Here is a 26,756-nt window from a genome sequence, read left to right as displayed (position 1 = left end):
GTCCTGTGCTACAGAGGATTAAGATCTAAGAGGAAGATTAAAGTTGTCAGACATCCTGCAGGATACTGTGGAGAGTGAGTTTCTTGATATTTGGTGTGCTTTTAAAGCCCCAGCTCCTGGAGTCATGTGAATACATAAATATCTCAGTTCAAACTAAGGCCTATGTGAGAACAAAGTGGTGTGTAGGCTGTGTGAGGGTCCTCTGTGCAGTGGTGAATCTCACCCTCAGGGAGCAGTCATGGTACCTGTCGGTTGTGTGCCCAACTGCTCATTTTTACACACACAGAGTTCTGAATATATGGGCCCAAGGACTAAATTTGCCTTTGTTTGTTGCTAAATTAACAATAGTGATTCTGAATTAATGATATATTCCATCTAGAAAGGGCATTGTGCCCAAGCTCAGCAATAGACATAGCATTATTAAACGTTGAAAGGATAGTGATTTTTACCATGATGATTAATCATGAAAACAACCAACCTCTTGTGGACCTGCACTGAGACAGAGCAAGAATGGAGACAGGACAAATTTGGTTTCCCATGAGCCCAAGTCAGCTGGCATGGGCATGGGTGTTTAATTGCATTGTAGCCATACCCTATGACACTGGGAAACCCAGTCATCAATACATATGGTGTTCACTGATTCAGTGTCCAGGGGCTTTTCTATGCAACCAGGAAGGCCAGAAATTTAACTTTTTTTCTTTTAATGAAAACTGTGATTCCCACACCATTGCTTGACTCCAGGAGCTGATGCTTTAAAAAAGCCAAAACACTGAATGATCAGTAGAAGGCCTAAACACTACTTAAGTCCTACTTAATTCTTTAAGTGATCCACAGGCCTTGTGCTGGCCTTCTGCACTGGGGTGAATTTCACCCTGATTGAATATATTGCCCCACCCCAGTTAATCTTTTGGCTCCCCAATCCTATGGAAATTAATTATACAGTACGAGTACATAGGTAGTTATAAACTGTAGAGACCAGAGTCTCAGCTAGTGTAAATTGGCATAGTTCCATTAAATTGCTGGAGTTACACAGATGATTTACACCAGCAAGGATCTCGCTCTAGGCTTCTAGAAATCTTAATGTTGCACACCCCAGCTTTCTCCATCTTTCTCCATTTCTTTCCCTTTATTAGAATGAAAATCAGCAGTCACCTTCATTTTAAGGTCAATGCAACTTAACAACTGCAAACTAAACTAGGTTGTGGTATATACGTACATAACTCCACTTATCATGGAAAAGACATAGAGTCCCCTAACTTACCAAACACAAAAATTGGAACCACAAGATTCATGCTAAACATCAACACTTGCTGAATTTTGCTTATTTGCATCCCATTACATAACTCTCTTCCTGCTCATTGTCCAGATTATTGGGACAGGGAATTCGTTCATTTCTAATGTACTTAGCATGCTTTGGGCATCCTCAAATTAATAGGCCAAGATTTTAGAAAACCAGTTGTGTCTCAGAGTATGTCTACACTGCAAAACAGTTGTGTTCTTAACTCAGATCAGTTACCCACCACAGGTTAGCTAAGGTTAAAATAGCAGTGAAACCATGACAGCTCTGCTTTTAACTCAGGTGAGGAGCTCGAGTTCAAGCCTATAGGGCATCCTGAAGTTGAAATCAAACTGCTAACCTAAGTTAAAAGCCATGTTGCCACGTCTTCACTGCTATTGTAACCCAAGTAGTTAATGCTGGTTAGCTACTCTGAGTTAAGAACACACCTTTGTTTGGACATACTCTAGGTTTAGGCATCCCTAAATAAGTGACCTTATTTTTTTTTAAGAAGTGCTGAACACTCCACAATTTCCATCGGTGAGACCTAGATATTTTGCTCCTTTCTCAACCAGTGAAGTGAAATCCATTCGGGAACTTGTCGAGATCCACTTCTGGGTCACACCCCTGGTTGAGACATTCTGATCTAATGGATTGAGCAAGGAACTCAGGAGTCAGGATATCCAAGTTCTGTTCCTGGGGCTATCGCTGACTCTCTTCAAGACTATGGACAAGTTAGTTAAACCTTCTGCACCTCAGTTACTCCATCAGTAAATGAGAGAAAAATGCCTGCCTAGATTTGGAAAGGTCTTTGAAGTCTATGGAAGACAAAGTACTATATAAGTGCTAAATTATGCTATTAATGATAAAAATATCACCTCTTCCATAGTTGCACATAGAATGATAAAGATTGTAGAATTCGGGGTGGGGGGAGGAGAAGAGGAGGCATAATCTAATACTTTGATACACCGTGAGGTGTAAATGGACAATTTAAAAACAGATGTATTGATATAACCAACAATTTGATTAGCCAGCTTTATATTTCATCACTGACATCTTAACAATCTCAGTAAAAAGCAAGACGACAGAGTGTACTCTTGTGTTTTGTAAAATTAAATGTTAAAAAAATCTTTTGAATTTAAGTTTGAAGCAGAGGTTTTTAGTCATTACATTTCCCAAACCTCTTCTACAACGCTGCCCTCTTGTGTTCTTAAATTTTAGAAAAATAATGTCATGAATAAGTATGAGCATACTTTGTTTAATAAGAAAATTTCCATTCTATTACCCACCATGGTAATTCTCCTAAAATTTCCATATACTGTGCAACCTCATCCACAAACAGGAAAAGAGATGCAAAGAAGGGAGTTTGAAGATGGAATATATTATTGCATCAGCTACAAAGCTATTATTTTAGGGTTGGTTTTAGTTTCATGTTGATCATTGACCAAAACTGCTTAGCCCATTATGAACTATTAATAGCCACATATTTACTGTAAAGTTGGGTGGGCCCAGGCAAAATCCCTCCATCGGGACATCATCCAGCCCTTGGGGGATTCACAACCTCAACCTGGATCTAGCTGCTAACTTGGCAGCTGCCACCTATTTCTATAGCAGCCTGAACCCAGGGCCTTATTTCTTATCTCATGCATATCTTCTGTAACTGGAACTCCATGTCTTTAGTGATTACACCCAATTTACATTATTAAAAATGTATCCAAATCAAGTTCTAACAGGCCAGTTCCAAACACCCAGAATTGTTGAGTTTGAAATCTGAAAACAAGGCCTCATAGTTTGGGCCTGACTCACCTGTAAAGTCAGGTGCATGTACTAAAAAAGCAAACATTAATGATGGGCAATATTAATATCCTGTTTTAGGCCGGTATTTATTGAGTGATCTCTATATAATGTACTTGCATGTGTGTAAACCATCATGTGCTCGGTTATTTACAATTGTTTGTAAATATTGTAATAATTTGGGTGGTAAATAAATGGATTAATATGAAATTTCATAGAGATCTCATCTTTTTCTTCTTATTCAGAAATTGTCCGAGCAATGACACATGTGATAAACCAGGGGATGGCAATGTACTGGGGAACCTCACGCTGGAGTGCTATGGAGATCATGGTAATGTAGCTCTTAAAAAAGTATTACCAGTTTCTGTTATGAACTCTAGATTCCATTCAGGGCTGCAGAATTTGCCAAAATGCAAAGCAAAGGTTGAACAATAAGCACCTGTCTATGCTGGGAAAGTTTTTGAACTGGTTTTAAAATCCGTTCAGCTAAACCAATTTTAAAACCAGTTACAATTGTGCAGACATACTTTTAGGTGGATTAAGGTGGCCTGACCTGTTTTTACTGAACTGATTTCACAGTGGTTTGAGCATTGGCCTGCTAAACCCAGGGTTGTGAGTTCAATCCTTGAGGGGGACATTTAGGGATTTGGGGCAAAAATCTGGGGATTGGTCCTGCTTTGAGCAGGGGACTGGACTAGATGACCTCCTGGAGTCCCTTCCAACCCTGATATTCTATGATTCTATGAACTCCTGTTGGAGTTCTCCAGACAGGCTCAGTAGTCCTGGATGCTTCAATAAACTTCCCAAACAATAGTACATGTGAATGTGTCTCATCTGGGTGCCAGGGGATGACATTGCACTGAATATGATTCCAATATTGGGGAGAGTTTCTCCATGGATAACTCAGTCAGCTGGCCACACAGCCATATTAAATAGATTTGTCAGCATTACTATCAATTCCAGAAATCTCAGGACCAGAAGCAGCAACTTTTCTAGTAAAGGACACAGTAATTGTTATCCCCTATTGTGATGAAAAAAGTTAGACCTGTAGAATATGAGTCCTGACTGTTTAAGTCCCACAGACACTGAAGCCAGTTTTTCAATTCTGAGGAGTTCTTGCTTCATCAACCAGGGCCAAAAGACGAATGAGCCTGGAATCAGTCAGGAGCTCAATAATGTGTCAGTAAATTATAAAATCATTTGGCTCAAGTCTGAGCCTGAAGTTTACTGTGACTTTGGACTTGACTACATCAGAGCTTTTTGCAGTGGTGTGGCTATCCCCAATGCACACCATGTACATGCGCCGTACAGATGCAGCTCGATCCTCAAACCAGGATAAGTCTCACTGGCACAAGCCCCACTTGACCCCAGTGCTGCACATCTACACTGGGCGTTTGTATGGGTACAGCTATGCAAGTGCCCAAATGTAAGTCCTGAATGTAGAGGAGCCCTTTGAAAAATAAACAGTAAAAAGAATAGATTCCACAGGGGCTTGGTTGTTTCAAACATACTCTAGGCATCCACTGCCTGTGCACTGGTGAAAGCACAACCCTGGTGACCTTGTCTAGGACAAGAAAAAGGCTTTGGGTTCTTTTAAAATATAATAGCTGGGACAGTCTCCCCAGGGAGCCAAGAATGGTAAGCTGCTGCGTTACCCCACTTCCTCAGCAAGGGAGAGCCTTGCTGGAGCTTAAATGGAATGACAGTTCACTGCCACAGCAGTTTGTCTGCCTCACCAGCGAACTCCTCGAGACTCTGCCAGTCTCAGCCTTGCCTAAACCTTCACTGTGAACCCCCTCTTCCCAAATTCTCCAGAGCACCTCCCTGCAGTATCCAGTCCCGATCACTGGACACTCAGTGAAATTACCAAGTCTGCTGCCTCCAAAGAAAGTGCACACACCAGCCTTTTAAGTTAGCTTTAATATACAGCACTGAGATGATTTTATGGTAAAACCAAAAATAAGTTTATAAATAAAGAGCAGAGATTTAAGTGACAGTATTTAAGGATAATAGAAACCGAAAATGGTTTAAAATAAAGAAAATATAATACACTTTTTAGTGTCTAACACTTAACAGGTTACAATCCTGATCTCAGGCAATTTCTCACTTACTGTCAGTTCTCAGCACCTTCAACCCACATAGATTCATAGACTCTAGGACTGGAAGGGACCTCGAGAGGTCATCGAATCCAGTCCCCTGCCCTCATGGCAGGACCAAATACCGTCTAGACCATCCCTGATAGACATTTATCTAACCTACTCTTAAATATCTCGAGAGATGGAGATTCCACAACCTCCCTAGGCAATGTATTCCAGTGTTTAACCACCCTGACAGTTAGGAACTTTTTCCTAATGTCCAACCTAAATCTCCCTTGCTGCAGTTTAAGCCCATTGCTGCTTGTTCTATCATTAGAGGCTAAGGTGAACAAGTTTTCTCCCTCCTCCTGATGACACCCTTTTAGATACCTGAAAACTGCTATCATGTCCCCTCTCTGTCTTCTCTTTTCCAAACTAAATAAACCCAAGTCTTTCAGCCTTCCTTCATAGGTCATGTTCTCAAGACCTTTAATCACTCTTGTTGCTCTTCTCTGGACCCTCTCCAATTTCTCCACCTCTTTCTTGAAATGCGGTGCCCAGAACTGGACACAATACTCCAGTTGAGGCCTAACCAGCGCAGAGTAGAGTGGAAGAATGACTTCTCATGTCTTGTTTACAACAATGTTAATGCATCCCAGAATCACGTTTGCTTTTTTTGCAACAGTATTACACTGTTGACTCATATTTAGCTTGTGGTCCACTATGACCCCTAGATCTCTTTCTTCCATACTCCTTCCTAGACAGTCTCTTCCCATTCTGTATGTGTGAAACTGATTGTTCCCTCCTTAAGTGATGGCTTTTTGCTTCTCCTTATATTTCCCCAGAATCATTGTTTTGTCCCCAGAGTGAGGATGACCCTTTGGGGTTCAGACTCTGGTCATCTTGTTTGTTCTTCAGCAAGCGGGGGCCTTCATCCCATTGGTGTAATCACTTAGATGCAGATGTATGTCCATTGTCTTTTTCTTGTAATCAAGCCATGCTGTTTCTTTCTTCCCCTGTTAGCTCAATCACTCTGTTTATCACAGATGCATATATTATCCACTGTTTTTGGCTTACGAAGCTGGTCCTGGTGGACTATCCAATATACGTTCCTTTGTCTAGGACAAATCTGTTAATGAACTTTACTCGGATTGCTTGGTCTAAACATATTTTAGTAGCATATATCCAGCACACCTGGATAACTCTTGACATGCTAACTGTACATACATCATAAAAGAATATTAATCAACAGAAAGTCACCAGTTTTCATATGATACCTTATGAGATACTTGTTGGATAAATATTATGACAACAGTGTGTTATGCGTAATGAGTTTGTCCGGCATGGTAACAGTTGTAGTCAGACAGAGAATCCTCTGCCAGTGGGCACTGAGAGGCTCATAGGGTAACAGTGGATAACCCATGTTAATTAACTGCTGTTTAAAAACTTCTTAGCTCCTAATGTAGACAAGTTGTAACACCTTTATAAACATGTTGGTTGGTTGTAGTCAACCGAAGGCTGCTGGGTATTGCAGCAGTGAAAAACGTAATGTACTTCTGGGATGGAGATCCATCAGGCTGAGTAATTTTGATTTCACCTTGTACAGAAACAGGAACAACTGTGTGTGGGTTTTCAGAGCTAAGTACCATGAAAGCAATGTGAGCATGTATGGTCAGCATGCCACCTATATTTCACTGCAGTGACATCATACCTTATACATGCCTATAGGTTAGTTTGAGTGTGATGTGAGTAGAATCTACAGTTGCTGGGTATTTTTAATAATTAATTCTTAGAGTTACTATTAACCAGTAAGGGTTTGATCCAAGAACCTCTAAAGTTAATGAGTCTTTCCATTGACTATAATGCAAGTGCAAAATGCCCTGAGAATTTGTTGTTTTTTTCTTTGTTTGAATATACAGAAAACAAAACATTAAAAAGCTATTTGAAAAGAAGCTTGGGAAACGTGAATATATATATATATATATATTGCATCTAACAAGAATTTGGGAATCTACTTTGCAGCAGATTCTTTATACCTAAAGAGGTCTGGGACATGCACTGATTTTATGGATGCTTAGTTGATTGATATGTTATGTTACACAAGGATAGTCTCTGTTAATACTTCATTTTATTCTATTGATTTTGTACAGGAAGCCTATTCTGTAGCAAGACAGTTTAATATGATTCCACCAGTATGTGAACAGGCTGAATATCATCTTTTCCAGCGAGAGAAAGTGGAGGTTCAACTGCCAGAATTGTACCACAAAATAGGTAAAGTTTTGAGATTTGCCCTGTTCTCTCATTTCTTACTCCCGTTTCCTGAGGAAACGATAAGCTAATGGGAAGGATACAGAATCCTTTCCTGTATGTCCCTGTTAAATAGAAGTGTGGCAGAAAACAAACATCTGCCTAGCAATCCAAAGAGAGAGACTGTCTCAGCGTAGCTCTAGAAGTAGATACTTGTTACTTTGAGATGCTAATTTCTAAAGCCCAAATGGTACTCCAGATCTATGCAGAAAGGGGAGCCACCATACACTAATGTCATCTCTCCTGTTCCAAAGGGAATGCATCTGCCTCCACAGCACAATCTGCCTCTTCAGTGGCTCCAGGCTGCTCTGTGGAGTCTGTGGTCAGGGACAGGGTGGAGACAAAGTGGCCTGGAAGAGAAGCAGGTTGGCCAGGGTGCATTTTATCCTCCCCTCTGCTGCTGTGGAGAATGCACCAGCAGGACTATCTTTTCTGCAGCTCCACTCCCTGAGGAGCTGTCAGATGCAGTGCAGAGAAAGGAGTAGGATAGCATAACAAAGAAAGGTAGGAGGCTTCCCCGCCCATCAGCGAGACACAGGAGCCATCTAAGACAAAGGACAGGTTTGGGATCCCTCAGTAAACTGGGACGAGAGGAGCCAGCATGAGGCAAGCAGCTGCCACAGATAGGACTGTGGCAGTTGCTCTAAGAGGAATCGTACAGCCTTTTTAAAAATATGAAATAACCTTGTCCAGGTTAATCCAGGAAGAGACTGTTGTTACCATTACACTGGCTGAACATCACTAACAACTATCATAGGAATAAGCAGTAAACTTGGTCTTTCTGTTTGCAGTCAGTCACATTTATGGTGTACCAATATGTTGCCAATTCACTAATTTCCTTCTCCGATTGCTTTGTAGGGGTTGGAGCAATGACATGGTCTCCACTTGCCTGCGGGATCATCTCCGGGAAATATGGAAATGGGGTTCCTGAGAGCTCCAGGGCTTCACTGAAGGTATTTCTCCTGTGCTCAAGAGAAGTGGGTGTATTGCCTTTGTGAGGGCTTGAAAGGAAAGATAAACTGACTCATTATAATAAATCTGTCCCTATACCCAGCTCTGTTGATAAGTCAGCTCAGTTTCTCTGGCAACCATAGTCCAGCAGGAGTGAAAATTTGTGTTATAAGAAATTCTCTGTTTCACTGCCACAGTTTAATCCACTATTGTGATCCTGTTGATTATCTTTATGTGGGTATTCTGGGCCAGATCCTTGCTGGTGTGAACTGATGTACTGAAGTCAGAGCTAGACCACTTTACACCAACTAAGGATTGATTTGGCCTTTATTTTTCTTCATTCTGATAACAGGGTTTTCTAGCCTCTGAGAGCAGAGCCTAAGAAAACCATCTTGGATATAAAGATATAAAATATAGGGGAGCCCAGTTCTGGCAATGGCTGCACCTTACCCTGTCACTCTCCTGTTTGAAGGAATTTGATTATGCCTATATGATCAGAACAGATAATCCATGACCAGGACTCCAATGGAAATAGAATAATGCTCTGCAGCTATCTAATTGAAGCAGGAATTGTAATGGTTTGTGCTCTCAAATGTACCTTTATTCAAGACAGAGAACTTTATTTCAGAGGTTTTTATCACTAATGTTACCCAGCAACAGGAGAGCAACAGGTTGGAGGACAGCAGGATTTTGTCCCCCATAATTCCTCTGCACAAAGCCCTGTTCCTCAGGTTTTGCATGAAGACTCAGAATACACCCATAGAAATTAGAAATGTAAAAGATCCACCAGGTTTCATAGTCCATCCCCTCTGCTAGAGGAGGAATGCAGCCTGTTAGGCTGTCTGGAGTGGCTCATGACCTACCTCAGGGCAGACTGTCAGAAAACAAGCAGATACCCCACACTGGTGGTGTGTTCCATAGTTAGATTTCACCAAGCCAGTGACAAATGAGAATTCCTGGATCACAATCCCAATCTTATCATGGAGTCACAGGCAGTTCCCTTAGACTCTCCAGTTTATCTTGCCGCCCAAACTGGACTTTGTGATAAAATGGTTACTTTCACCAAAAATCACATCACATTTAGGTTGGTTCCAATCCCAAGTGACTAGTCACTTACTCCAGATCAATTGGTAACCTACTTCTTACACCACACTTGCTGCTGGTAGCCAATTCTATAGTAAACTAACTAAAGGTTTATTAGCCAAGAAAAGGAAATGAGAGTTATTGAGAGGTTAAAACAGGTAAAATATATGCGCAAGTCACAGTTTGTCATTCAAAATGGTGGCAGTGATGTTATAAACTGCCAGTTTCCCAAAAGTCTTTTCAGGGTACCCAGATTGTCTCTGGGGATCTCTGCTTTGCATCTGGTGCACTTCCCTGTAAGAGTCCAAGCAGTCCAGAGATCCAGGATCTTTCCTTGAATCCACACTTATAGCTTCTTCTCACAGAAAACAAGCTGACAGTGTCACCACCCATGTGGGTTTTACCTTTGATGACAGAGAGTGAGGAATACATTTTGAGTCTTTGACTTCCGATCATCACAGAAATGACCACTTGGTTTGAAATTAGCACTTTTCTGTTAAAGTTCTTCATTTGCATTCTACAAGACTTCTTTCTCATTTCATGGGTTATTTAGTTTCAGGGGTCTACACAGTGTAAATGTTCGCTACTACATTATAATGGATACAGATAAGTGAGAACAATGCAAGGAACATCCCACTAGTTTTCATGAAGTTTAAACACCAAATACAATTACACATTTACCAATCACTTTGATCTATACTAATACACAAGTGAATTGGCCTGGGGGTCTGGCATGAGCTGGCACCTGGCCCACAGGCCACAGAGTAGTTTGTATTGTCCTATCCAGTCCAACAGTTCTAAGATTTCATTGTAACCAAAAGCACTTTGCAGCTGTCTCTTTCAAAACATTTTAAAAACCAGAATGGCTTGATTTGTCTACACTTGACTGCAGTGCTCACTACAGGGATGTGAATAGCAGTATCTAGTTTGAATGAGGACTATGTTAACATGCACAAAGTTCCTTTTAGTTTGCAGCAGCAGCGTCCAAACAGGGCAGTTATAGTGCAACACTTGGGTGCCCTTTGCACCTGTCAGAGCCGGCTCCAGGGTTTTTGCCACCCCAAGTGGGGGGGGGGAAGGGGAGGGACAGCTGCAATCGCGATCGGCGGCAACTCCACCGCGCCGCTTCATTCTTTGGCGACAATTTGGCAGTGGGTCCTTCCCTCTGCCAAATTGCCGCCAAAGAGCCGAACATGTTGCCCCTCTTCATTGGCTGCCCCAGGCACCTGCTTACTGCACTGCTCAGAGTGGAGGGCTACACCTTGTGCTTAACCTTATATCCTTGCATAACTCTCACTTGCACTGTGCTGGAGTGCAACATCTTGCACGCCTGGCTGTGCACTGAAAAAGGGAACAAAGACCAAGGCATTAAGCCTCCCACCTTCCCTCCAAAGATAGTAAATATAACTGGGTCAGATGTATCCATCCCTGCCCATCCTGGCTGATATCCCTGATTTATCTTCAGTTAATTCCATAGTGTTGCACCAGAGATTGATTTGGCCCACTATCACTGTTTTGCATGAGGAAGCTGAGGCAGAAAGAGGGTAGTGACTTGCCTAAGCTCATACAGGGAGTCTGACATGCCAGAGATAAACTTCAGGATCCCAGATGTCTCTTCTGTGCTTTTACCTCAAGATTTTTCTTCCTCTTTTGTCTAATGTTTTAGAGCATCTCAGAGCCCCAGCCCAGTCATTCTTATGAAACTTCTCTATTATTTTCTTTTGGTGCCTGGAAAAAAAACCCTTTTATGAAATGTATTTGAAGTTTATTGCAGCCTAGTGGCTGACAAGGCACCTTCTGTAAATAGTAAACATTTCGAGTCACTCAGCAGCTGAAAAGCAACTATTCATAAAACAGGTTTGTTTAGTGCTACTCAGTGCTTCCAGCAGAATTTTTAAGATGACAAAAAAATAATCTTGAATTCCTCAGAGATACAGGGTACTGTATTCTCTAGAGAAGAGCTTTTCAACCTGTGGTCTGTGGACCCCTGGAGGTTTGCACACTAAGATTTCCAAAGGAGTCTGCACCTCCATTCAAAAATTTTTAGGGGTCCACAAATGAAAAAAGGTTGAAAACCGCTGCTCTCGAGTAACTAACCAGGGGCAGCTTCAGGCACCAGTGAAGCAAGTGCCTGCGGAAGGTCTGCTGGTCCCGCGGGTTCAGCAGAAATTCAGCGGCGGGTACGCCGAAGGCATGGGACCGGCAGATCATCTGCAGAAATGATGCCGAATCCGCGTGACCAGCACACTGTCCGCAGGTGTGCCGCCGAAGGCCGCCTGACTGCTGTGCTTGGGGTAGCAAAAAACATAAAGCCACCCCTATAACTACCAGAGCTATTTCAATCAGCCCTCTATGCCAAAGGTCTTACGCTTAATTTGGCCATGTAACAGCTCTGCTCAGGATGGGGCTTTTGGTAATCTGAAGATTAAAATAAATAATAGGGGTAAAGACGCTTCTCAGCACTCCCACCAGTCTACATTACTCCAGCAAGCCATACAAAACCTTTCATTTGCATAAATACAGGCTTTTCAGCAGCACTCACAAATGGGGCTTGGATAGGGTGGGACTATAGAGACTTTACTACGTAATATGAAATATCAGGGCATTTGCAAGGTACATCAGGAGGCTTTTATAACAAAGGGAACAGCAGTAAAGGATTCATGTTTGAAATGGGAATATATTTCCCCTACCACAGAATTGTATTTAAACAGTAGTTTTTGGAAGTAAATTCTAAATATATAGCAAGGGTAGCAAACTCATACTAGACTCAGATACAATTCTGTCATTGGTTGGTGATATGTAATTCTCAAAGTGAGTTATTTAATCTATTTAAATACTGTGTTAGCTCCATTATTAGAGTTTAATACCATAAATTGTTCATAATGCAACACCTAACTTTATTACACTATACTCCTGTACACTTTAACATTACATGCTCTGCCCTGCCCCAGCTGTAAAATGGAGAGGAAAAGTAACTTGGTGGGTGATGCACCAAACTGGGTTCATGGATTCCAGTGGGAGCATTCTCTGGCCAGAGTGAGGGTCTCTGTAACAAGGAAATTAAGAGTGCTGGGGAAGAAAAGTGAGGTAATGGGAGGCTAGAAAGGAGTTTAGTAAGAGTTCACTGTTTGAATCTTGGTATTAGCTCACTTACCCACTCTGGACAATGAGCAATCACAACAAAGCTGGGAACATCAAATGCGTTACACTTGTCTTTAATTCTTTGTCATGCTGCTGTCCTACCGTTAGCACCAATTCAAATCTCAAATTATACACAGACATTGCACAAACTTGTTTTATCTATTAAGATGCAGATATGTAATTTTCTGTACCCTGGATGTGCTCTGGGGTTAAGTGCATAAGAAAACAGCAGAGTAAGGTTTTTCGTCCTGATCTGTACCATGAAGATTGTTTCCATTTGTAATGTAACACAGTACCATTAATCTGACATGCCAGAATTTACTTGCATCCAGAACTGTTCAGTTTTCTGGCTTGTTTCACTGTGAAAATATTGACCTCTAGCCCCAACAAAAGGCAAAACTTTTTCTTGTTATGAAGCCTACTTAGTACTTGCTGTTATCTGTGATGTACTGTCCTTACTATGGCTGACAGTTCGAAAAATGGCAGCATAGCAAGACATCAGGGTTTTAACAACATTTGAAAAGACTCAGGATGTTTAACTAAAGTATGTCTTTTGTACCATCTCGTGAGTAAAAATCAACCTTCTGCAAGAAATGTGAAAGGATGACGGATGTCTCCCTGCATTAGCTCTTCTCAGCTTTTCGAGGCTGAGAAATAAGAGTGGCACTAAGATGAGCATCTGAAAGCATTTCACACATACAGTCTTTTATAGATGCTCGTGTATGGGCCAGTGGAGTCAGCAGACCTGGGCTGTGTTCCTGACTCTGCCATTGAATTGCCGTGTGATCCTGGGCCTTAGTTTCTCCATTATAAAATGAGGATAATGCTTAGTTCACCACTACAAAGCACTAAGAGATCTATGGATAGGAAGCACTATAAAAGCGCCAAGGATCTCAAAGTGCTTTACAAATATTAATTAATTAACGCCTTGCAACAATCCTGCAAAATTACCTGTTTTATTATTACTAATTAATTACATATAGACTAAATGCTTGGTGCTGTACAAGACACAAAAGAAGTCACTATCTTTGCTCTGAGAGCTTGGAATCTTAGTACACAGACAACAGACTTTAGGTTTCACAGGTAAAAAAGTGAAGCACAAAACTAGCAATAGGATTCAGCTCTCCTGCCACCCAGTGTTGTGTTTCAACCAGTAGGTCATTCTCATTCATTTCTTATAGCCTCTATTAAATTATACTCCTTTTTAATTACAGGTTCTTTGCCTATTAAATAGATTTCAACCAATCTGCTTAAAGAATAGAATTCAGCTCTCTATTACACATATGATATGCATATAGAATAAGGTTAGAAATATCAAAATATTGTATTTGATTGTAAAGAACCTATTTCCTCGATGAAATTCACAAATCAAAGTATAAAGATATCTGTTGTAAACTGGCAGTGTTCAGATGTGGATCCAAATTAGGTTTACATTAGAGTTCAAGGCTGATGGTGAAGGTTCAGGTTTACAGTAGAGGGAACTGAAATGTCAAATTGTTCTGATTAATTTTTATAAACACTGAAAGGTGATAGTTCATAAAATCAGCTGTTCTTCCAAGATCCTAACACCTTGAGCCAACATCTAATGAGAAGGGCTGAGATTTTGCTTGAATCCTCCCCAAATAGGAAAATAGAACCATTCTGGGTTTGGATCCAACCAGGAACCAAAAGTGAATGGGGTGCTTTCACGTTCCAGGGTCCATTTTCAAGGTTTTAATTTTAGTCCATCTGTCATGTAAACCAAACAAAATATCAGTGTGGAATCTACAAGATGACTTATTTTTTCCCATCATTTTAATGCAGCAGCAGTTTTGTATCATTCAAGCTCAGTTACTACCTCTTGAGTGGGCGAAGATTTAAAAAAAAAAAAAACAAAAAAAAACAAAGCTACTCCAACAACTCTGAATTTTTAATTGAATTTGTAATCACTGTCTGCAGTGTGGTTGTAGAGACATGACTTAGGCTTTGTCTACACTACCCATCTTTTAGAGACACGGGTGTGCCGTTAAAAGGCGCACAATATAGCTGCTGTTTGACGGCAGGAGAGCTCTCCCGCCAACAAAGAACTTTCACCCGCAATGAGTGGCAGCAGCTTTGTTGGCAGGAGAGCGCTCCTGCCAACAAAGAACTGTTCGCATCAGCGCTTTTTAATCGATAAAAATTTGTCATTCGGTGGTGTGTTTTTTTAACACCTCTGAATGACAAAAGTTTTGCCAACTAAGTTTCAGTGTAGATAAACCCTAAGAGCTCTGTGAGCTCAAAAGCTTGTCTCTTTCACCAACAGAAGCTGGCCCACCCATCTTATCTTGGTAATCACTGTTAGTTTTAACCTTCCAATATACTTGATTCCTAGTGCTACCAGTGGCTAAAGGAAAAAATTGTAAGTGAAGAAGGAAGAAAACAGCAAATAAAGCTGAAAGACCTTTCCCCAATTGCAGATCGTCTTGGATGCACACTACCTCAGCTAGCAGTTGGTAAGAAATACTAAAAGTATCATTTATTGCTGCTTTCTCCCCTCTTGCTTGATACGGTTCACATCATAGTATTGAAAAAAAAAACCACTCTAGAACTACTACAGTAATTCACAGATACCAAATTTTGTGCTTTGCTGATCTTTGGCAGATCATTGCAAACTAACTGTCTTGCACAAAGCCATGAAGCCTTGGGTGCTCCATTAGTATTATTTACTCATTCCATTTAAGTCTCTGAGTGAGGGGTAACTTAAAAGCCTTAATAGCCAGAGAACCAGCAGTATCCCTGGGACCTGCTGCATTTCAAATTGCACATTCAAAGTGACAGCCAGCAGGGATAGCTTTCTGCTTCAGAGAGAAGTGATTTAAGTCAAGTGATCATTTAGGGTACGTCTATACTACCCACCGGATCGGTGGGTAGTGTTCAATGTACCAGGGATCGATTAGTTGCGTCTTGTCTGAACACAATAAATCGATCCGCTAATCGACGCCCATACTCCACCTCAGCAGGAGTAGTAAGCGGTGTCGACAGGGGAGCCATGCCAGTTGACTCGCCGCCGTCAGGACGGCCAGATAAGTCGAACTAAAATACTTCAACTTAGTTACGCTATTCACGTAGCTGAAGTTGCGTATCTTAGTTCAAACCCCGCCCCCCACACTAGTGTAGCCGAGGCCTTAGATAATAGAAGCTGTAGACCATGATGCCAGGGAAGGATGACAATTGATGATGTAAGATGCAGTGCTAGTTTATAAGGAGGCATGCACTGAATGAACATGAATAGATCAAAAGGAAGAAATGCTTCAGAGTAATGTAAAATGCCAGTTTAAACTACTACTCTGTATTCTTGACTCATCCTCTGGCAAAGACAATATCCATTTTCTTATAAAACAGCAATAATGTGAGCTAGCAGTTACTATGAAATAATCACGAGTGCCTTTGTTTCTTGCAGTGTCCCAGGAATGTGGTACCTCTATAATAGCCACAGACCTGATTAAGTCATGCTTTATAAATACAGCTAACCAGGGCCTGCTCCAGGCCCCAGCGTGCCACGCGCATGCTTGGGGTGGCATGCCACAGGGGGAGCTCTGCCGGTTGCCGGGAGGGCGGCAGGCAGCTCCGGTGGACCTCCCGCAGCTGTCCCTGCGGAGGGTCCGCTGGTCCTGCAGCTCCGGTGGAGCATCCACAGGCACACCTGCAGGAGGTCCACCAGAGCCGCGGGACCAACAGACCCCGAGCAGGGAAGCCTGTGGGAGGTCCACTGGAGCCACGGGATCGGCAAGCGGCAGAGCACCTCCCGCGGCGTGCCGCTGTGCTTGGGGCGGCGAAATTGCTAGAGCCGGCCCTGCAGCTAACAAAGAACAGAGAGACCTTTTTTCCAAAGGAGAGGTCATTAATAATTTTCAAGTGTGCTGTCTTCTCCATGCTTGCCTTGAGTCATTACTGAAATGTTACACACAGATGGCTGTCAGAGAAATGATCCTGCAGTTTAAATAACTTAAGTAACCACTCCTGTCCTTTAGCACCAAAACAAAACAAAACAAACCCTGCTCCTGCATCAGTTTATTAGCAGCTTAAGTGGTCAGATGATTCTGATGGAAAATCTATTTCATAGTTTAATATCTAGTCCCTGTGCATAATACTGAAAGAAAGTCTTACCTATAATCACAGCCACTAAATCAAGATGCTGGGAGATTATCCTCTCAGTGGTTTACCAGTATAGTATAAAACAGTGGTACATGCTCATTGGGAACACTTTTTTTTCTAGTCATTCCATCTCAAAAAGGGCATAGCAGAAATAGATGGAGGCTGGATTAATACAAATAGAGGCATGGAAAGACTTTCATATGTTAAATAGTTTGGGACCATTCAGTTGAAAGGGGAAAAAACTCAGGAAGAAGATAAAGCTATACAATATAATGAATAATATAGCAAAGGTAAATTGAGCAGTCCCATTTACCCTTTCCCATAACACGAGACCAAGGAGACACTCAATGAAACAAAGGCAGCAAATTCAAAACTGAAAGGGAAATATTTACACAATGCATAGCTAGCCTGAGGAACACTTACAACAATGTATCAAGTGCTAATTAACATTTTTTAAAGGATTTGATTTATACATGGATAATGAGAACATTCAGTTAGATTAGATGGGATACTTAAAAAAAAAGGTAAGGATATAAACTTTCATGCTTCAGGACACAAACCAACCACTATCTGACAGGGATTAGGAAGAAATTAGCTCTATGGACAGGTTATTCTATAGTTATCTAGTAAGGGGTTTCCTGCACCTTGCTCTGAAGCATCTATTATTGACCACTGTCGTCAGATAAATGATTCTGGATGAGACAGCTCTAGATGTTCCTAACAGTCATGTGATTTTATTCCTAGCATGGTGCCTGCGAAATGAAGGTGTGAGTTCTGTTCTTTTAGGATCTTCCAATCCAGAGCAACTGATAGAAAATCTTGGAGCCATTCAGGCAAGTAGTGTCCAAATAAATCCTACAAGTATCAAAAGCGTTTACTTACTTTTCTTTGAAGTTGTTTCAGGGTAGCATTGTACATACCCTGTGTCTAGTATGTTCAGTATCCTGAATTTAAACGTTTAATACATTTTCAGTTCTTCTGCAGTTCTACTGACACTTTAATTAAAGAAACAAATATACTCTACTTCACTGGAGCCCATAAATATTATTTTCCAGTCTCCAGTAGTCTTCTACAGGAGAATTTAAAAACCGAGGTCTGCGCTGACATTAAATATTGCATTTTTCATGAAGGCCTTGCTCTGATATCCTTGACCACAAACTTCCCTCTCGTCACTGTTTTACATGTGTATAGTTTACAAAATGCCCTGAGATCCTTAGAAGAAAATTACAGCAGATCTTCTAGTATACAGTCATTACAATTTGGGAAGGAAGGAAGGCAGGCACCATATAAATGTAAACTATTTATCATACAGAGACAGAGAGCTCATACATTATTTTATACAATTGGTTTAATTTTGGAAAACCTGTTTAGTCAAGAATAACCATTAAGCAATCCTGTTAATGTGTGGGCTTTATTTTTTCTTCATCCTTAGGTTCTTCCAAAGATGACATCACACGTTGTAAGTGAAATAGATACTATTCTAGGGAATAAGCCCATCAGCAAGAAGGACTACCGATCATAATGCAATGCATGGTTACACAGGACAGCATGGTTAAAATAGTGCTCTGTATATAGTACAGTACTGAATTAATATCCAGTCATTAGAATCATGCAGCTGCTTGCTGCTCAGTCTCTACTGTTACTGGATTTTTCAAAGGTGTGTGCTGTTGCTACCAATCTGCAGTAAAATTCAAAAGCACAGTTGATCTCTCATACAACTGAGAATATTCTTTGTATTTTCTTATCTCTGACTAAAGTCATTGACTCTTAATTTTCTCTTAGCACCTCATGCTTATGCAGTGAAATACACATATCAAGCAAAAAAACAAAACAAACTATTTATATCCTTTAGGTACTTGGTAATTAAAGAAGGATGTACAGATATATTTTTTCAATGAACAAAAACAAAAGTTACAGTTTTAGTAAAAATGCATTCTAAGAAATTTCAACTATAAAAGTTCTTCAGCTAGATCATAGAATGAGCTAGTTCAAAATTTTCAAATGCAATTTTTGTATAGGCTTTAGGCTGTAGCTGAAAAAGGACCTTACAGTAAAAAGTCAGAAAATTAATTACTACATGGTTCAGCTTCTAAATAGTCCAGTTAAAAATTTTGCATATTGAATGTGCTCAGCTATTTATTATATAATTCACAGTTGCTGTAAAATATCAAAAAAACAGGTATTTGTTTTGGTGAAAGGTTACATTTGCTCTGACTGTATCCTGGAAATCAGCCATAAGTAGTGCTTCTGACAAGGTATTTTTAAACAATGAGTTTTGTGAAAGTATTTCATCCTTACACAGGAAACACTGGTACATTTATCAGTTAATCTCCTCATTTTAAGAACAGCTTCATAAATACAGTAACCTCACTTTGCTTTGTAAAATGCATTTCCTATAACTTCAGTAAGTCTATTTTGCACATGTATGCATACATATACATTTCCTAAAGACTATGGTTTTGTACAGTACATATAGGATCCTTGTATAACATGTTTCCTAACTTCATAGCGTAAGAGTGTTGCACACATTTTTCAGATGACACATGAACAGAACATAGATACTGATATTTTTAAAGTTAAAATGTTTGTCTTCTATTTCATCCAATGATCTATGATAAGTGTAAATGAACTTAGCTTCTGTATATCAGAACCGCAATCTAACTTCTGCTTGTACACAATAAAAGCATTTTGTGCATCCAACCTTATAACTAGAACATTTATTACAATCAATCAGTGATTTTGTTTTTGGACAAGAATACACATACATTACGCTCAGAAGCAAGGTGAAAACAATTTTGCAAGATCCATAAAAATATTAAATGAGATTTCCCATTGAAACGAATGAGATATAAATTATGTCTTTGGCCCACCAAGATCTTGCTACTTTTTCAGTGATCAGCTATCCAAAAGAGGGCACATGGGGAAGAAAAAAGCCATTATTATTAGATGATGAGGGGGACATCTTGTACAGTATGTTTCACCCACAGCTGTTTACTGATCAGTGCCACATGCTTAAAATGTTTGATGCATATTTTGTTGATAAGACCTATTTAAATAAGAAGCCAAGAAATGCACTGATTTAACTCTTGTGTGAAATGGAAGGGCTTCAGGAGTTAGTATACCTTACAAAGGTGAAAAAGTGAAATGCACTCTTGTGCTGGGTACTGACTGAACTAGTCCCTTATTTCTGTACCAGTCCCTTTTCTCTTTTAGGACACATTCCTTATGTTTCCCTCTCAGTCATACATGAATCCTGCACACTCTCTGTGTAAGCCAATTAAGAATTCTTACCTGTTATAGAGATTAATGTAATAGATACTCATTAAAAAGGGAGATGGCACTGTCCATTATTAAGAGAGAAAACTAATATGAAGAGTCAAGTAGTCTAATAATTTGGCAGATAGCAATGAGATGCCAAGAAAAACAACTTTTAGGCTAACTTTCACTCTACTTTTGGAATTGGGAGCATCTCTAAGCCAGCTGTCAGGGGCTGGAGGAGAGGTAGGTTACAGTAGCATACAACCTTTGTCATTTTAGACACTCCTACCATCTCTGTGATTTATAGACACTGATCTCCTCTGAAGGGAAATAGAGAGATAGGGAAACACTTATGCAAGCATGACAGGATTTGGAAAAAATGATAAGGGTTTAAATTAAGAGTCCAGAAATTATTTGGGTTTCAAATATTTGTTAAGCGTCTTATCCTATAACATCCTATAATTCTCAGGAGAAACTCTGACATGACAAAGATGGTCTCCAGGCTTTAGAAACATAACCATTCCAAAAAAACTAAGCTAAAGAGAAAAGTCAGTAAAATATTCAATGAGCTGACAGTAACAGCATTTCATTGTTGATAACCTGTCACCTAGAGAAAAATATCAGCAACTTCCTAAAAGGCTGAAAGTCTAGGTCCCTCTCCTGCAAATACATGTTCTTAACTATGCATCTGAGTATTGTAGTCCCATTTAAAAGTCAGTGGTACTACTTGTGTGTTGGATGGATTAGGGCCTAAAATGTATTCAATTTTTTGAAAGACATCTTTCTGCAGCAGCACAAAAAACCAAAAACAATCCAATTTTTTCCCCCCTCTGAAAGTCATCTTTACGCTTCTCCCTGTAAAATACTTAGACAAACCCTGCATACTCTAAGGCAAGCCAGACCCAATACCTGCCACACTCTGGGACTGCAAGCTAGAAACTCTGGAGAGGCTTTATTAAAAAGGCAGTTACTCTTCCTTGTAGATGGAAATATAGCATAGTATCACATCTCGTATTTCAGTATTGCATTTTATTTTAACCTGTTCCTATGTTCAGTTTTTACGATGCCACAGATTTGTATAGGCAACACAGCCATTGTGTTAGCTATAAGTTTTGGTATGTGGGAGGGCGGGGTTGGGGGGGAAGAGGAAAGCAATTGGAGCTTTAAGCAAGTAGCAGAGCAGTTTGGGGTTCTTGACTAGGGACGTTGGTAGGAAAATCTAGACTATCCCCATCCCCAGTTAAAAAGGGGTTAAAGACATCCACTGGGCAGTCAGCCCCAATCCAGCACACCTGTGAGGTGTGTCAAACCTGGAAAAGGGCAGGTCCTCTAAAAGGGAGGATCCCAGCTCAGCTGGAGGTGGCACACTGATGGAGCAGGGTGTCAGACTAGGGACTTGAGACCACTTCAGACCCTTGGTTGCCCAGGACTCTTCAGAAAGGAGAGTGGGTGGTTTATTTTCTTCCTTTGCTTTCCCCAAACCCTGGACTCTGCCTTTTGTGAGCTCCTGACTTTCATCTCGACTACTTTACCTCTTCCCCCACATGTACACTGGAAAGGAGACAAATGTCCTGGGCAACACTGCTGGAAGACTCCAGGACAACCCCTCAGCAATACCATGGTCAAGGATACAAGAGCACTACCCTTTTTCCTTTGTCCCCAGGGGTGCCAGGAAGGTATAATCTACTACAGTTAAAATACTGACATTTTCATTATCAGCTTTAGGTTTGACTTAACCCATTCATCCCAATAGGTTAATTCACATTCACAGCTGTTTCAGGATATTTTCCAACAGAACTTTCTTTAGGGTTATTTCTGGGTCATACTTTCAAGGTTCTTTGCTAGACCAGGGACTTGGTTTATTTTAAAAAGCAACATGGAAGCTTTTACTCTGAAGCACAACTCCACAGGGCAAGGTGAGGCTGCCACAATCACAGAGCTCTACTTATAGTCTTCCACCTGAAAACTTTAGAAATTTAGAAGGTAAATATCAAGAAGCCCACTACAGTAAGTATTCTTGAACTTTTTATTAAAAAATTTCAAATGACAAGTACTAAGAGATGGATTGTCACTTTTGTAACTAATGGGTTAAGCTCTTTTATACATATCAAAAAAACCCATCATATTTGCAAGTCTGTCAGAGTTCAGAGTATGGTTATTTTCTGTGCTTTGGAGTGATAGCCTAATCCAGTTTATGGAAACTCCAACTGAAACATTTGACAAATCATCCTCATTATGATTACAAAGTACTTCCAAGGAGTTAAGCTTATTACAGCTTTTGATATGATACATTTCCTTCCTTCCGCCACTTAAGTTTGATTCATTCAATTTCATTTCAACAATATCTTATCAAGTAACCAAAGCTAAATTCAAAGTTTGCTTTACATTTATTGTTGTAAAAAAGCTCAAGTTTTCAGACTGTTTATATCTCCCACCCTTAAGTCTTTAATGAAATTGGATCCACCCACAAATATGAATAGATGACCACTGTTTTGTCTATTTGGAGCCTGTAGACAGAAGGGCAATCAGTCCAGATGAAGCGCTTATAGACAGAATGTAGTTTCTGTGGGGAAAAGGTTAAGGACGTAAACTTCCACAACTAACATCTCTTGCAATAAAGATCTATAGTAGGAGTCTGAAGAGAAAGGGTGGAACAGAGTTTTGCAATAGGTACTGCAGCATACTTGATGTCTAGTTTAGAGAGAGATGCTATTAGGAATTAAGCCTATTTATAAGCGTGCATTTACTTTAAAAAACAAAGCCTAGACTAGCCCCCAAAGAGAAGTTTTAAATGCTGTTAACAGGCATCCTATCTTGAATACTGCATCAAATTAGTGCTGCATAAAGTAAGCGACTTCAGATCTGGAGGAAATTATTTCACATTCAAGAAATTACTGCAGAGTAGGAAAAAAATATCCCGTAACATGACAGCCCACAGCAAGTAACATTTAAATTTCCTGACAAGACTATCCCATAGGGCAGTTCCATATAAATGTTAACTAGCTCTTACTGAAGCACACACCATTGTATCAAGTTATCCATATCACAGCAGCTTCTTCATAGAGTTCAAATGAGACACCCAAGTACGTTCTATGCTAAATGAGAACAAAAACCATCAGCATGCAAGCACAGGGTGGAACTGCCTTGGTAATCTCTATTTAGACTGTTCTATAACTTAATGCCCAAATGTTACTGGACAAACTAAATTACAAAACTACATGGCTATCAATAATAAACTTGTGAACAGTTCTCAGATTGTTTACAGTGAAATAGTAAAGGATACACAGTGGGGTTGAAATTCTTCAACAGAAAAAATGAAGCAATAATGACCAAGACGAGAAAGAGGGTGTTGTTGTAGAAGATAGAAAATGTTGTTGCTTCGTAATCTGCAACTTCATTTTTTTTCCACAGAATTCTATGTATAAATGCAAATAAATTATTTTAAATATCTGTAGATTAATACAAATCTGGATACTAACACCACTATTGCAGCACTCCTTCAGAGAGATGGCATCTTTTATGTCAGTAAAAAAAGGACACGCTGAAACCTCTTGATAAAATACCTTTTACCATGACAGAATGAGTTACTGAACATCAAAAGTCACCATAATAGGACTATATGTCGTTTCTGTCACTGATAAATTAATAAAATCAGATGCATGCAATGCTGTTAAACACTGTTGTCTCTTTTCTTCTTTACATAACAGAATATGAGGAAACCACAAGGGCACAATTGTAAGTAATAGCAAGGAAATGCATCAGATTAGCTTTTGTTTTAGCTTGTGAATTTTTCCTATGCTAAGATGGAGGTTTATTCCTGTTTTTGTAACTTTGAAGCTGAACCTAGAGGGGAATCCCCTGTGTTCTAAATCTTTTTATTACCCTGTAAAATTACCTACCGTCCTGATTTTATAGAGGTGCTGCTTTTACTTTTTTGTCCTTTGTAATAAAGTTCTTCTTTTAAGAACCCGATTGTTTTTTACTGTCCTAAACATAAATGGTCTGGTCTGTACTTTTATTAAAGGCAATTGGTTGGTATATTATTCTCAAGCCTCCCCAGGAAAGGGGGTGAAGCGGATTGGGGGGATATTTTGGGGAAATAGGAACTCCAAGTGGTCCTTTTCCTGAATCACTTGCTGGTGGCAGCAATACCGTCCAAGGACAAGGGAAGGAATTTGTGCCTTGGGAAAAAGTTTTTAACCTAAGCTGGTGAAATATAAACTTAGGGGGTCTTTCATGTGGGTCCCCGCATCTGCACCCCAGAGTTCAGAGTGGGGAGGGAACCCTGACAGTTCCAAAGACAGACTTTCTGTTAACAACCCTGCCTCAAAAGTGCTTCACCATGGGCTGCATCAGCTGCAGAGTTCCCACTGATTGTAGATGTCTTCTCAAGTCATGAAGCAACAGACAGTGCCTAATATCCTATCATGGGCCTTTAAAATTAGGATCCTATTCATAAAAAAAGATTATGAAACATTACAATGCGAATTAAAGGAGATTACCTCTCATCCTTCTCTTTGCGAGACATCTTCCTATTGTCTGCCTCAGAAAGTTTGCGAGTAACTTCTTTGGAAACAGCATCTTCTCTCTTTTGGGCTACTCTGCAAAAATATGAGTTATGAACTTTCATATTTTGATTCTGATCTAAACTACAGTTTTGTCCCATTTACATTATGGAGTCAAAACCAAACCAAAACATTTAGCAACTTTGTACCACATTAAACAGACATCAAGTGAAAGCTAGTTGATTTTTAAAGAATTAAATCAAATGTAGTTTCTGGTACTATAGCTGCCCATGAGACCTTTACCAAAATTGTTTTTTTTCCCTTTTAGTTAAAAATGTCTTTCCACACAGAAATGGGATAGACCTACACAAACAGAAGAAATCTATTGCCAATGTAAGAGAAATAGTACCACCTTTCTTGTATGTTTGGTGTCAAGGCCATCAAATCACAGACAACTTAAAAAAAAAATAGTTTCCCTCTGATCTTTCAGCTACAGTTATCTCAGGAGTTACATGCAACAATTGTAAAAACAGACTTAAGCATGATTTTCAAGTAATAATCTCATAAACCCTCAGCACAGAGACATTTTGAGACAGCAGTCATTCACTTGGCTGAAGATACTCATATCCACAATGAAACCAATGACATTTTAATTTTTATTCTGTTGGTTTAGGATTTTCAGCACAAATTTACCAAGCAAAATCTGAGCTTGATGCTTAAGAACTCCATTCAATCAAGAGTTAGGACAATTCACTGACCAATGCAAATGCCAGAAGTCATGGAAAAGTTACTCCAAACCTTATGTAAAACAAATAATTTTTAACTAGAATTACATTTTGGAGTAGAAGAGGAGATGCGTTCTTAGAGAATCTCCTTCTTGCAGTAGACACCCGACTAGTCCTTTAAGATGCTCATCCTAGTGGCAAATGATACTTTACGGAGTTGGGCCTTATTCAATATGCCAGAATTGGGTAAAATGTTGAATAAACAACCCACTGTAAATGTTAATTTCACTATCTCTGTTATGAAAAGATGCATTCAAATTGTTGGCAAACTTACTTGTGTTTAAGAACAAACTTGACGTTCTTGTACGCAAAGGCTACCAGATATGTACTGACAAGGGTCATTACACTGTATAGGACTGCAGACTGAACAAGATCCATGTGCCAAATCCGCCAGTACAGCCCTAAAAACCCAGAATATTCATAAAGATTTATTCACTCCCCCATTGAGACAGGTTACTAACATTTTTGTCCTCACTACACTTGATCTAGAATTAGTCAGATGTGTTGGATGGAAATAAGACAGAGCTAAGAGGACAGGGTTGTCAATTTTTTAAAAAGTCACTTCCCTGAGGCAGAGAAGATCTATGTTTTATGGGGCTCATCTGTGACACTCTCACAGCAAGGGTGCTAGAACTAGGGGTGCGGAACCACCGGCTGTCTTGAAGTGGTTTCCATCATCTACAGGATGAAACAGTTTTGTTCAATGGCTGTCAGCACCCCCGCTACACAAACTGTTCCAACCCCACTGCCACGCAGTTAAGCGCGGGGAAGCCAAAGGCCAAAGTAATCGCGGCGATGCCTCCCTTCACCTTGCTGGAACAGATGCCACAGAGGACGCTGCAATTTCAGAGCGGGAGGTGTGAATCGGGACCCCCTGCTTCGCACGGATGCTAACGGCCCCGCGGTCACGTCTCCCTTCTCCGGGCAGGGGGCAGCCGGCTGCCAGTGCTGGAAGATGGGCCATGGGGGTTGGCGCTGCCTGAGGGCTCCGGCTCAGGACGTAGCCGCGATGCACTCACGGCTCAGACCCCCTCCCCAACGTGCCACGTCGCCACCGCGGAGGCTGCCTCGAGCCGCGACCCCTCACCCGGGGCACCCAGGCCGGAAAGGAAGCGGCGGGAGCCGAGCCCGCCCGGCCCCTCAGGGATGGGGATGGCGGCTCACGGAGAGCCCCGCTCGCTCGCCGCGCGCGCACTCACAGATGGGGATGGCGGACACGATGAAAGCGTTGCCGAAGAAGAGCGCCGAGGACTTGGCCGAGAGGTTGCGGCTGAAGTCCTGCAGGAGCAGGTCCTCCTCCGACTGCTGCCGGGCCCCGCTACCGCCTTTCGGAGCCATCGCCGAGACCAGCCGAGCGAGCGAGCGACCTACTGCTGATCCTGCCCGGGACCCGTAGCTGAGGCAGCCAACGTACACTCAGCACACAGAGCCGAAGGGCGGGCGCGCCTCTGGCCAGAGTCCTTCC

The 26,756-nt window shown here is 40.8% G+C and overlaps 2 protein-coding genes and 1 long non-coding RNA gene across 5 annotated transcripts in view; 1 reads left to right on the top strand and 2 right to left on the bottom strand.

The window, feature by feature from the left end:
- Nucleotides 1-21,920, top strand: part of KCNAB1 (potassium voltage-gated channel subfamily A member regulatory beta subunit 1) — a 287,423-nt gene extending 265,503 nt beyond the window's left edge. For all 3 annotated transcript variants that reach the window (XM_030575965.1, XM_030575963.1, XM_030575964.1), the window contains 6 exons: nucleotides 3,316-3,401; nucleotides 7,296-7,416; nucleotides 8,311-8,405; nucleotides 14,981-15,101; nucleotides 17,488-17,576; nucleotides 18,176-21,920. In XM_030575965.1, coding sequence (XP_030431825.1) covers nucleotides 3,316-3,401; nucleotides 7,296-7,416; nucleotides 8,311-8,405; nucleotides 14,981-15,101; nucleotides 17,488-17,576; nucleotides 18,176-18,265 — 602 coding nt within the window. In that variant the 3' untranslated portion in view covers nucleotides 18,266-21,920. The remainder of the gene's footprint in view (nucleotides 1-3,315; nucleotides 3,402-7,295; nucleotides 7,417-8,310; nucleotides 8,406-14,980; nucleotides 15,102-17,487; nucleotides 17,577-18,175) is intronic.
- LOC115657765 lies at nucleotides 13,568-17,480 on the bottom strand. Its single transcript, XR_004002045.1, has 2 exons — nucleotides 16,756-17,480; nucleotides 13,568-14,355 (listed from the first exon to the last, which is right to left on the bottom strand). It is a non-coding gene; the product is annotated as an uncharacterized LOC115657765 (long non-coding RNA).
- Nucleotides 21,921-22,013: 93 nt separating the features above from the next.
- SSR3 (signal sequence receptor subunit 3) lies at nucleotides 22,014-26,730 on the bottom strand. Its single transcript, XM_030575966.1, has 5 exons — nucleotides 26,491-26,730; nucleotides 25,566-25,692; nucleotides 24,504-24,602; nucleotides 23,285-23,416; nucleotides 22,014-22,564 (listed from the first exon to the last, which is right to left on the bottom strand). Exons 1-5 carry the CDS (start codon nucleotides 26,627-26,629, stop codon nucleotides 22,498-22,500), a joined length of 564 nt encoding a protein of 187 aa, XP_030431826.1. The 5' UTR covers nucleotides 26,630-26,730; the 3' UTR covers nucleotides 22,014-22,497.
- Nucleotides 26,731-26,756: the final 26 nt, after the last annotated feature.

This window comes from Gopherus evgoodei, chromosome 9 (genome assembly GCF_007399415.2).
Source record: "Gopherus evgoodei ecotype Sinaloan lineage chromosome 9, rGopEvg1_v1.p, whole genome shotgun sequence".
In the NCBI taxonomy this organism is placed as follows: Eukaryota; Metazoa; Chordata; order Testudines; family Testudinidae; genus Gopherus; species Gopherus evgoodei.
This window is presented reverse-complemented; position numbering and strand designations above follow the sequence as displayed.

Bases quoted from the DNA above. Each gene is read 5' to 3' on its own strand.
- SSR3 (XM_030575966.1), bottom strand. From the start codon at position 26,629: ATGGCTCCGAAAGGCGGTAGCGGGGCCCGGCAGCAGTCGGAGGAGGAC. The intron at 25,693-26,490 runs GTGAGTGCGCGC...CTGGGTTTTTAG, and splicing joins CGTGTCCGCCATCCCCATCT to GGCTGTACTGGCGGATTTGG. The intron at 22,565-23,284 runs GTATCCTTTACT...TTTTCCCCACAG, and splicing joins AAGAATTTCAACCCCACTGT to AAACTACATTCTGTCTATAA.